General features: G+C 39.5%; 2 protein-coding genes across 9 annotated transcripts in view; both read right to left on the bottom strand.

Annotated features, from left to right (window-relative positions):
• The window catches only part of HSPA4L (heat shock protein family A (Hsp70) member 4 like), a 653,707-nt gene that overhangs the window by 155,054 nt on the left and 486,520 nt on the right, over window positions 1–12,133 (bottom strand). The gene's annotated exons all lie outside the window — the stretch shown is intronic.
• INTU (inturned planar cell polarity protein) overlaps window positions 1–12,133 on the bottom strand; it is a 117,900-nt gene that overhangs the window by 52,110 nt on the left and 53,657 nt on the right. For all 6 annotated transcript variants that reach the window (XM_050946283.1, XM_050946282.1, XM_050946287.1 and 3 more), the window contains one exon: window positions 8,594–8,712. In XM_050946283.1, the coding sequence (XP_050802240.1) occupies window positions 8,594–8,712 (119 nt within the window). The remainder of the gene's footprint in view (window positions 1–8,593; window positions 8,713–12,133) is intronic.

The following is a 12,133-nucleotide window of genomic DNA, read 5'->3' as shown; positions in this document are numbered from 1 at the left end:
GGATTTCAGCAGAAAGTGGTACAGCTATAGACTCTGGGCAACATTTTCTGTGGTCAAAACCTTGGTTATAGTCTCATCTGAGACCTCCCACAAGTGATTTTGGCACCTCAGTCTCTTTTGAAACAAGACTTCAGTACTTTGACATTTTTTTTTTACCTGAAATAATGACAGAGGTAAGTCCGCACTGTTACAATATCAGTGTATTAATCATAGAAATACACCTTTACCTTGATATAACACTGTCCTTGGGAGCCAAAAAAATCTTACCGCGTTATAGGTGAAACCATGTTATATTGAACTTGCTTTGATCCGCCGGAGCACGCAGCCCTGCCCCCCCGGAGCACTGCTTTACTGTGTTGTATCCAAATTGGTGTTATATCGGGTAGCGTTATATTGGGGTAGAGGTGTATATGGAGAATGTACATATTTTAAATGGCGAGCGAAGTGGGACAAAAAAGAGAGTTGGAATCCAATAATCTAGTTACCAGACTGTCTCAGATTAAATATAACCAACAGATTGAGTTTGTTGGTTGCTGCTAAACTTCAAGACTGTAAATACTCTCTGCCTAAATAAAAAAAGACTGAGAAGGTAGTCTTTGTGATTAAAGTACTGTATTGGGACTTAAGAGGTCTGGCTTCAATTTCTGGCTCGGCCACAGACTTGCTGTGCAACTTTGAGCAAATTACTTAATCTCCTTCAGCTTGGTTCCTGATCTGTAAAATTTGACTAACAATATCTTCTAAATCATGCAATTGCTGTGACAATTAATTCATTAATGTTTATGAGATGCTGAAATACTACCCTGATGGGGGACACGAAACCATAGACAGACTTAGTGGATGTAACATCCTACAGTCATAATGGTACTGAAATTTTCACAGACCCCAGGATTTCCAACAAGTATTACTTTCCCCACCATTCCTATTACAGCCTTAGACATTTTAAATAGCAAATTAAGATATCACTGTATCAAACTGAAATAAAGTCATAAAGAGTTTAGTTTAAAAATTAACTGAAATTATTTTTTTTCAGGCTGTCTCTCAATGATTAAATCACTCTATTTTGATCCAATATTTATATTATAGAACAGTGAATTACAGAATTAAAGATCATTGCCATTCGCCAGCACAAGAGTGACCACCTTAGTCTTCTCCAGCTTAAGATATTCTAATGTTCTTTACAAACAAAAAGTTAGATACTAGTAGTGCAGTAAATATGTATAGAAAATAGAAAACACAGAAATTCATTATATACTCAGCAACAACTCATACATGAACAGAGATGAAAATCAAAAGCTACTTTTCTGACTAAGGAAATGTTGGACAAAATACTGGTATTTTCCATTTCATTTTTAAACAATATGTAACAGCCTCTAGAAGCCATCAGAAATGATTTTACACTTTAGTTTTTCCTCTAAAATTGGGAAATATAGTTCTTTACCAGCAAAAGTCAGTCTAAGTTTTTATGGATTTTGTAACCTTTTCTTGAATACAAGAATAGAGAATGTGTAGGACATCTAGAAATAGGTTGCCTTGTTTTACAATGTTTATAGACAGTTTGGAGCTGTCAGAAAATGCCTCTGTGGGAGAATCTCCATCCAGCATCCATAAGGATTTACAAGAAAAATCATATAATTACTGGCTATGACTGATGAAGCGTGAGTCAAAGTACATACCTATATAAGATGTAAGAGGATGCAAGGGAGAACATATGTACAAGTGCAAGAATTAGTGGTAAGCGTCTGGTGCCTAAAATATGCAGACTAGGTACATGCTAATGGTTTGTGAATAAATGAAGCAAGAAACCAATGTATACTAGAAAAGGGAAGCTACAGTAAAGGGAGAAGCATTTTCACAACTGTTATAGGCTAGACTGATATATCATGGTTAGAGCAGGAGGCTGCAATTCGTAAACCCAAGGGCAGAACACCCAGTTGTGTCAAGGAAGCAAGATCAGAACTGAAAACAACAACAAACAACAACAAAAAAACACGAGGAGTACTTGTGGCACCTTAGAGATTAACTAGCTTTCATGGGCTAAAACCTACTTTTAGCATGCAGTGGAAAACACAGTAGGAAGATCTATATACACAGAGAACATCAAAAATAAATTTGTTAGTTTCTAAGGTGCCACAAGTACTCCTCGTGCTTTTTGCTGATACAGACTAACATGGCTACCACTCTGAAACCTGGGGTGGGAGGGGAAGCAATTACTGAATCAATCAAAACTAGCAAATGTTAACTGTTTTGTAAGCACAAAGTGCCAGAAGCACTTCAACAATGTAAGATAGGAGGAAAACTTAACCTAGATGTGCTGAGATTGCCTAAAAAGGGGAAAGAGGTTTTCATTATTATTTATCACTTGTTGTGTGCTAGTGCTAGACACTGCACAAACACAGAACAAAAAGACTGTTCCTGCCCCAAAGAACTTACATTGCAGGACATAATCTTCATGTTGCTTTTAAAAGCAAAAACAACTCTCCTCCTCCCTTAACTCCAACCAAATTAACTTTAAAAAAAATGCTGTTAAATAAATTAAGATTTTAAGTGGAGGACTTAGTCTCAGTCTGGCACATGCTGCTGGTGTTCAGCCTGAATAAACTATACTTCAGTTGAATCAATAATTGCCAGAGCATTAGAATGCATTCACACAGTGTAGGGAGACAGAAAGAAGAGGCAGGGAAGATGACAAAGTAACAAAAATATTAAAAACAATGCTAGATTTTCTCAGCAGTTTAATGTTTTGATGCTTAAAAAATAGAAGCAGCACCATAGCATCTATCTAAAATGCTTAGAGCAAAATGGAAGGGTACAGTGCCCAATATCTTTACTATTTACGCTACAACAACAAAGTGATGGTAGTAGTCAAAGTATTTACATTTTTATGTGTGTACATAAACACAAATACAAAGCACCAGTAGTGGCTCCAAAGATAAGGCTTACAGCACAATTTATTTTCATATCTATTTTCTATGAAGATTTTTGATATGAATAAGTTACCTATTTTAGTATCAGGTCAATACAGAAACTAATGCTTTTCACAATTTTTCTAACAATGACCCATGACAACCTGATAAAATATAAACCAATATCTAAATAAAGTCAACTGAAGAAGGGCAGTCAGCATTATGTTAAATGCTCCATCTTAGGTACTGAAGTTCACGCCTCATTGAAGAAGCAGAATTCAGCCCTTTATTTCTAATTTTTGGCAGGAGTCAGTTTTCTGTAAGACTTAACGAGGCATCAGCATATCTATTGTTAGGTAGCTGTGCCAAGTCTACTGAAAAAAGTAGAAACCTACATTGTTTATTAAATGAAATCTTAAAATTTTCAGAATGTAGTAAACACTTTGGAGTCCCTATAAAATCACTAGTTCTACCAGTTTTGTGCTTCAACAACAACAAGAACAAGATGACTTTCTCCTTCTGATGCTAAGGGCAGGTGGTGTGTTGTTGTTGTGATTTTTGAGTACTCCATTGTGGGTTTTCAGTTAGGCCTTTACAGTCTTCACCATGGAAGATGTTCCAGAAGTGACTTGAGACTAACAGCCCACTATCTGTGTTCAGCTCTATATACTGGGAGAGCTGTAGTCCGCATCTGTCAAACTGGGCAAGGGGATATACACTGCGTAGTCAGAAATGAATTATATTAGGACATTTCCCTCTTCTTAAAAATAAAAATCACCCTTTAGCGTAGACCAAGCATAGAACATTTCAGCCCAAAAGGAGAATTTTTCAGAATTCAGAGTGACCGCAGTCACAGAGGATGCTCCCTCACTCTGGATTTCTCTTTGCAAGTAGACTTCACACCCTCTTGTTCACCACAATGTACTTTATTTACGAAGCTGCATACATCTTTATTTCCCATCACCATAAGGTTTTCCCCAAACTTCAGTGTAGCTCTAGGCACAGGGGGAGAGGGTGGGGAGAGAGAGATCTCAGCCTCTCTGAAATCATTGGTTTCTTGGCCTTTCCTTCCAGCCTTCCCTTCTCCCTTCCTATCTTCCATTTAACAGTCCCCAGCTGAGAAGCTGAATGTCCTTGTTAACTGGTTACTCACCCAGTCCTAATCAATTATCTTCCAGTTTGGCCCATGTGGGAACACTTACAAAGTGCAAAGAGCAATGAGCTAGCCCTAAGCTATTCCAACTCTGTCACACCCTCACTTAGGTACATCAAGCATCTGACATGGACATCCAATGTCAGGAAGGTCACTGTAAATGATGCATACCTCTTAAACCTGGCTCTCTTTGGATTGCCTATGAAACTGGTAGATGTTTTGATTGTTGGTATGCTTAGCAGTTAAACTCAATATCCTAAACAATTAGATAGTTTTATTCTAATTATGCTATCTATACTAACTACATTACTTGTTAAACTAAGGCACTCAATATTTATTTTGAGAGAAGGATCCGGAGAGGTTCACATCCGTGTACTGCAGCAGATGGAAGAAACTAAGGTGGCAGAGGGCCCCACGCCCCCTTTAATAGCTTTGCCCTCATAATGTTGGGAATGCTGAGGAAAGAGGTAAGTGGGATGCACCAGTGCTCTAATGGGCACTGTTATGAGATGGTTCCAACATCTGAACTGCAATGAGAAGGTTCCAACTTCTGGTGCTTCCCAGGAGTAGGAATATGCAGAGGATACTCAAAAGTAGTAATAACAAGTTGCATAAACTGGAAAAGGCCATAGCCTTTCCATCACACTTAGGTCTTATCTACGTGGGAAAGATTTTTCTGTGTTACATCAAGTGTAAATTTCAACGAATGTAGTTACACTAGCATAACCCTCGTCCCCCGTGTAGATACTTTTATTTTGGTACAACAGTGCCCTTTTTCAATTTAGCTTATGTTGCTTTGGAAGGGATTTAACCTGAACTAGAAAAAGGCAATCACACCAGAATAAGAGTGTCCACACAGGGGATTATACGACTATAACTATATACCTGTATAGCTGGTAAAACTTTCCAATGCTTCCTTAGAAAATGGCTGACAACAGCAGTTCTTGTGCTAAATGCTTTTTTGTGCACACATGACTATATTGTACCATCCAGTATATATTCACGTTATAGAGCAGGAACATCAGTCATTGAAAATTACCACTTATAACCAGTTCACCGTGACAGGCTTGATACTTAGGCCTGGTCTATACTATGCGTTTATACTGATTTTAGCAGCGTTAAACAGATTTAATGCTGCACCCGTCCACACAACAAGGCCCTTTATAGCGATATAAAGGGCTCTTTAAACCAGTTTCTGTACTCCTCCCAGACGAGAGGAATAGCGCTGAAATCGGTATTACCATATCGGATTAGGGTTAGTGTGGCCGCAAATCGACGGTATTGGCCTCCGGGCGGTATCCTATAGTGCACCATTGTGTCCGTTCTGGAAAGCAATCCGAACTCAGATGCACTGGCCAAGTAGACAGGAAAAGCCCCGAGAACTTTTGAATTTCATTTCCTGTTTTCCCAGCGTGGAGCTCTGATCAGCACGGGTGGCGATGCAGTCCCAAATCCAAAAAGAGCTCCAGCATGGACCATACGGGAGATACTGGATCTGATCGCTGTATGGGGAGGCAAATCTGTTCTATCAGAGCTCCGTTCCAGAAGACGAAATGCCAAAGCATTTGAAAAAAATCTCCAGACAGAGGCCACAGCAGGGACTCAGCATAATGCTGCGTGACAAGTGTAACGGAAAGCCAAAGAATCAAATGGACGCTCATGGAGGAAGGAGAGGGTACTGAGGACTCCAGCTATCCCGCAATCTCCAAAAAGCATTTGCATTATTGGTTGAGCTCCAAATGCCTGTAGTGTCAAACACATTGTCCAGGGTGGTTCAGGGTACAGCTCGTCAATTTACCCCCCCCCCCTCACATGAAAGAAAAGGGAAAAAAAATCATTTCTTGACTTTTTTATATGTCACCCTATGTCTACTGCATGCTGCTGGTAGACGCGATGCTGTGGCACTGAACAGCAGCACCCTTTTCCCTCCCCGGTGACAGACGGTACAATATGACTGCTATCCATCATCATCATCATCATCATCATCATCATCATCAGCCCGTGAGTGCTCCTGGCTGGCCTCAGGGGAGGTCGGCCAGGGGCGCCTGGGTAAAAATAGGAATGATTCCCGGTCATTCCCAGTAAATGGTACAGAACAGCTGGTAACCATCTTCATCATAGCAACTGGGGGCTGAGCTTCATCAGCCCTCTCCTTTCATGTCTAAAGAAAAGATTCTGTACTGCCTGGACTATCATAGCAGCGGGATGCTGGGCTCCTCTCCCCTGCACCGTTTAACGTCCTGCCTGGACTATCATAGCAGCTGGAGGCTGCCTCCCCCTCATTTTATCTCACTAACAAGTCAGTGTTTCTTATGCCTGCATTCTTTATTACTTCATCACACAAATGGGAAGGGAGACACTGCAACGGTAGCCCAGGAGGGTTGGGGGAGCAGGGAAGCAATGGGTGTGGTTGTTCCAGGGGCACCCCCTAGAATGGCATGCAGCTCATCATTTCTACCGGATCTGACACGGAGCAGCTGTGCTCTTTAGTATACTGGTTCTCTAGCACACTTGCCCCATATTCTACGCAAGACTGACTATTTTTAGATACAACATAAAGGAGGGAATGACCCGGGGGGGGGTCATTCCCATTTTTGTCTTTGCGCCCCCGGCCGACCTCAGCCAGGAGGACCCATGACAGCAGCAGACGGTACAGAACGACTGATAACCGTCATCTCATCGCCAATTTACAGCGGCATGGCAGACGATACAGAACAACTGATAACCGTCTCTGCTATCTTGCAAAGGCAAACGAATGCTGCTGTGTAGCGCTGCAGTATCGCCTCTGTCAGCGGCATCCAGTACACATACGGTGACACTGACAGAAGGCAAAATGGGCTCCATGGTTGCCATGCTATGGCATCTGCCAGGGCAATCCAGGGAAAAAGGGCGCAAAATGATTGCCTGCCGTTGCTTTCAAGGAGGAAGGAATGAGTGGCGACATTTACCCAGAATCACCCGCAACACTATTTTTGCACCATCATGCATTGGGATCTCAACCCAGAATTCCAATGGGTGGAGGAGACTGCGGGAACTATGGGATAGCTACGGGATAGCTACCCACAGTGCAATGTTCCAGAAATCGACGCTAGCCTCGGTACATGGACGCACATCACCGAATTAATGTGCTTAGTGTGGCTGTGTGCACTCGACTTTATACAGTCTGTTTTACAAAACCAGTTTATGTAAAATTGGAATAATCCCGTAGTGTAGACGTACCCTTAGACACTTATGGACTGATGTGACTGGCACAGAATATATAATCAGAGGTCAAGAGGGAGTAACATGAACTAAAAATGGAACTTACTTCTAGTTTGTGAAGATGGCTGATCCTCATTATTCCTCTTTTTCCTTCACTGGCTTTCTATTCCCAAAGATTTCTTCTTCCCATTTTTATACAGCTTCATTAACTTCTCTCTACCTTACATATAACCAGGGTCCATGTATTCTCTGGTCACATCTACATTTGGAGGTAGGGGTGTGATTCCCAGCTCATGTAGACATACTTTCACCAGCTCTCACTGAAGCAGTGCGATAACAGTAATAGTGCAGTCAGGTAGTAGCATTGGCAGCATTTGCATGGGCCAACCACCCTGTGTATGTACCCAAGGAGTCCAGGCTGGTTTGTACGTAGGGTACCTAGCTCATGCTGCCGCTTGCCATGGCCTGTGCTACCATGACTATACTACTATTTTTAGCTATGCGAGCTAGTGTGAGTATGTCTGTGTGAGCCAGGAATCACATTCCCAGTTCTAAGTGTAGACATACTCAGATTCTCAGGCTGTGGAATTTGCCAAACAAATGTGTTCTAAGGTTTAAGCTTTCAGTTTTTAAAACTATTATGCCCCAGATTTTATAGCTGAGAAGAAAATCTTGAACTTGAAATGTGAACTAAGTTTAAAACGGTTGTAATCTCATTTTTTTGAGACTGTAAACAGTCTTAAAAAAAAACAAACCACAGGTGAGATTCTGTGCTGCACCTTTAAAGATGATGCAGTTACGTGCTGAGATCGTTGACAAATCAAAAACAAAAACTCATTAAATAAAATTAATTTAATACCAAAATTAATAAATAGGAGTTACTGTACTATCACTCATTTTCATATGTAACCGAGTTAAAATCTTAGTTTTTTAATTTAAATTAAGCTGCTACAGAACGCCCATTCTACCTTGCTAAAATGACACAGAATCCAGGAATCTTGCTAAAGAATTTAGATCAAGGTTGAGTGGGAGTTCATAAGATCAGATCCTGTGATATGTTACATATCATACTACATTTCTAGCCACCGAGACCTAAAGCAAAGCAACAGCCCAATATCACATAACCATTCACAGTACAGCCACATTAGGCAGATCAACTTCAAGCAGGCTATACCAAATAAAACATTACAGATTAGAAGGTAAACTCATTCTTGTTTTGATTCGGCATAACAATAAAGCCTGATGTACAGATGTTTTCTTCAGTATAAATAAAAAGAAAGGGAAGTTAAAAAATAAACAAAAAGGTTTTGTATTAAGTTGAAAATACTGTTACCTGATAATGTGGGCTCCAGTCACATTTTCCAGCATATCACAGAGAGTGAGAAATATTCCTCTCACACTTTTCAGCTTTTGGGATGCTTCTGATATGGGGTATTGGTAAAGAATTTCTTGCTGTCAGGATATCAAATTATCAGTTAGTTAAGCAAAGGAAAAGATTGCTAAGGAAAAAGTATATCCGCAACATCAGTTATTTTGGACTTGAAAACTTTTATCACACACTTCTACAGCATGTTATTTAGCACTGGTTTGTTGGAGGATTTCCAGATCTTGCTACAAACTTGCAGAGTTTTTAAGTATGTGCATATATATACACACAAGGTTGGCTCCAGGCACCAGCATAGGAAGCATGTGCCTGGGGCAGCACATGCTAAGGGGCACCATTCCATCCATTCTTCGGGCGGCACAGTCGGAGCGCTTTTTTTTTTTTGTGTGTGCTTCGGCAGTTCTTTTGCTTGGGGCAGCAAAAATGGTAAAGCCGGCCCTGTATATATATATTTATGTTTGTAAAAAAAGACTTTTGTAAATCTTTACTATGAGGGCAAATATATACAAAAATTAAAAACATATTGAAGAATTTCACATCTTAAAAATACTGTCATTTTAAAAAACAACAGTCCCGTGGAATCAGATTTGTTCGTGTTTGTTCAGCAATCTGAACATGTAATCTAGCTCTTAAATGGAAATCTGTGAACCCCTTACTCAACATGGCGAGCATTTATTCACACTAATAGAACCACAGCCTTCTTCATTTTTCAATGATGGAGTTGTCGGTTTACAGCTCCTCTAAAGATCAGGCCCTAAACTACAACATAAAATACACGGCCTTTCTACACATACATCACTGATGATATATTTACATGTAAAGCAAGATATTAGTAGGTATATATTGAAATAATTCAAAGGTCATTAACAAATATGGTGCTGAGCATGCAATTGTCTACACATGGTTGCACAGGAGCAGAAGTCTGCCTCAGGGCAAAAAATTGCAGAATCAGTAATTGTAGGGGTAATAAATCTTTAGTTAAATGATTTACCTGATTCTTTCCAGTCTTTTATATTCCTAGGTTCTTAAAGGAAAATGCTGTAGTTACCTATTTTACATAAAGGTTTCTGAAGTAATTAATATAACTGTTAACTTAAAGCACTTTTGTGTGGGAATAATAAACTAAAGGATAATAATGCCCACATATTTGGTGTAGTTTGTCAACCCATGAAAATGTACATAGCTAATAACTGATACCTACAGAGATATTGCAACCTATACAGTGTTTTCAATCTTTATTAGATGGCCTGGAAATAATCTAATTCAAATATCAAGTCTACCCAAGACAGAGAGGCCAGGAGATACTATTAAAAATTAAATTATCTTTCTTAACAAATAAAAGCAACAGTGACTGTGCCAAAATTTTGTTGGGAAATTTTCTTTTCAATCAGATTAAAAGAATTTCAAGTCTCGCTATTGAGAGAACTGGCAAGCTCTGCCACTTTCATTCAATTTAATTAGCTCTATTTTTAAATACTTGCTTGCAACAAGGATTTTCTGCATCAACTTTTCATCAAGAAAAAAAGCCTTTTCTAATTACAGCATTGCAATGGGTTAGAAAAAAATCAATCTTTTCTTTCCCAATGAACAGGGACCTTTACACTGTTCATTTGCGAAATAACTATACACTTTCCCAGGGAAAGAAAAGACAAACATAACAAAAGATCCCAGCAGCACCATCTATATATTAATGAGTTAGTAAGGTTTAGTATTTATCACCACACAAGCAGATCAGTTGTCTTCCAAGCAAGTTGAAAAGTGTCATTTTGTCTAAATGTGCAAAGGCCATGGACAATTGAATTAATAAACGACAAAGTAGTTAATCTTAAAAGAATACAATATTTTCTGAACAGAACCACTAAAATATTGCTTGGAAATATTATTTTGTTAGTAAATCCCACCTCTTCTATTTCCATTATCCTCATTTCTCATATAATGAACTGCCAAGAAACAGTTTGCTTTAATCAGAACAGTCTTGGCACCAAGAAAGATGGCTGAAAGGACTCCTGTCAAAATAGAGAGGACCAGCTAAAAACCTCCCACAACCTTCAAACACAGGACACTGACAAAGGATGTTTTAAGTTGTCCTTACACCGCAGTGAAAGGAGACAATAGTCTGCTGCTTTGCTGTACACAAGAAGACTGTGAGCGCTGCAAGATTCATTCAAAAGCTATTAAAATAGGAACTATTACTGCAGAATTTACATGGTAAGTATTTGTAAAAGCCAACAGGGTCTCATTAGTTGCTCAATAATGCTTCATAGAATCATAGATTATTAGGGTTGGAAGGGACCTCAGGAGATCATCTAGTCCAACCCCCTGCTCAAAGCAGGACCAATCCCCAAATGTCCCCCTCAAGAATTGAACTCTTCCATTTGGGTCTAGAATATTTTCCAGAAAGCGTTCTAATGGTTTAGTCCTATTACTTCTAGAATTCCTCCAGCTTACAAAACCCTGCAATCAAACATTTTAATTCCATTTTATATTCTTGTTTTTTTAAGCATTTCCCTGAAATATTTACAATTTTCAGATTGCAATATTGCACTAGAAGATCCTGCCAGGCAGTCAGAAGCTAATTAGAAACAGTAGTGAAACTGTTATATTCTGTCTTTTCAAGATGACAAATGCAAACAGTGAAACTTAGATTAGGTTTTTAACAGCCAGTTTTAATAACTGGATCCTCTATGCCCTATTAATGATACCAGCCTTGACGCCTTGTTTGCCCATTTTCCCCACACAATTGTCTTCACAGTTTCTCCAACTTTTGTCCCTTATATCTATAACAGCCTCCATGAGCGAATTCACAAAGCTACTCACTCAGATCCCTCTTTACCCACTTGGTACAGTGAGTAAAATGAGCCAACTAATAATGGTTAAAGTTGAGGGGCAGTCAGCAATAGAGTACATACATAAATTGCATGCATACTTTTAATCCTTTTTCCTGATCCTTTGCTATATCTTGCATCTTTACAATGTAAGATCTTTGAAGTAGAAACTGTGGCATTCTACGGATTCGAAGAGCATCTATTACAGGGCGAGTGCAGCTTCCCTCCCCCCAGCAGTGTCCTCTTTTTGGGACCTGAAATATGGTAACCCTAAGCTAGCATGCTAAAAATAGACACATAGCAGCAGCAGTATGGGTTAGTCACTTGAGTACATACCTAGGGTTTCAGATAAATATCATACTGGGGTGACAAGCGCATCCCTCCATGGCTACACCTGAACTTTAGCATGCTAGTTTAATCAGAGCTGCCACAATTGTGTACTTTTATGTGTATACTTCCAGCTCCATGACACAGCCATATACACTTAGATATCTCCTCTTTGGATAAGGCACAATGGTAGGACAGTGTGGAAACTTGCACTACTGCAGCCCATGTGGGACACTGTCACTCAAAGAGGGCAGTTTCCAACTGTCAATATAGAAACTAAACAAATTCTTCCAATACTGATATCAATCATTTAGAAAAGACATAAATAACATTATTC

Source organism: Gopherus flavomarginatus, chromosome 3 (assembly GCF_025201925.1).
Source record: "Gopherus flavomarginatus isolate rGopFla2 chromosome 3, rGopFla2.mat.asm, whole genome shotgun sequence".
NCBI classification, from domain to species: Eukaryota; Metazoa; Chordata; order Testudines; family Testudinidae; genus Gopherus; species Gopherus flavomarginatus.
The sequence above is the reverse complement of the archived record's forward strand: the minus strand, read 5'-3'. Positions and strand labels throughout refer to the sequence as shown.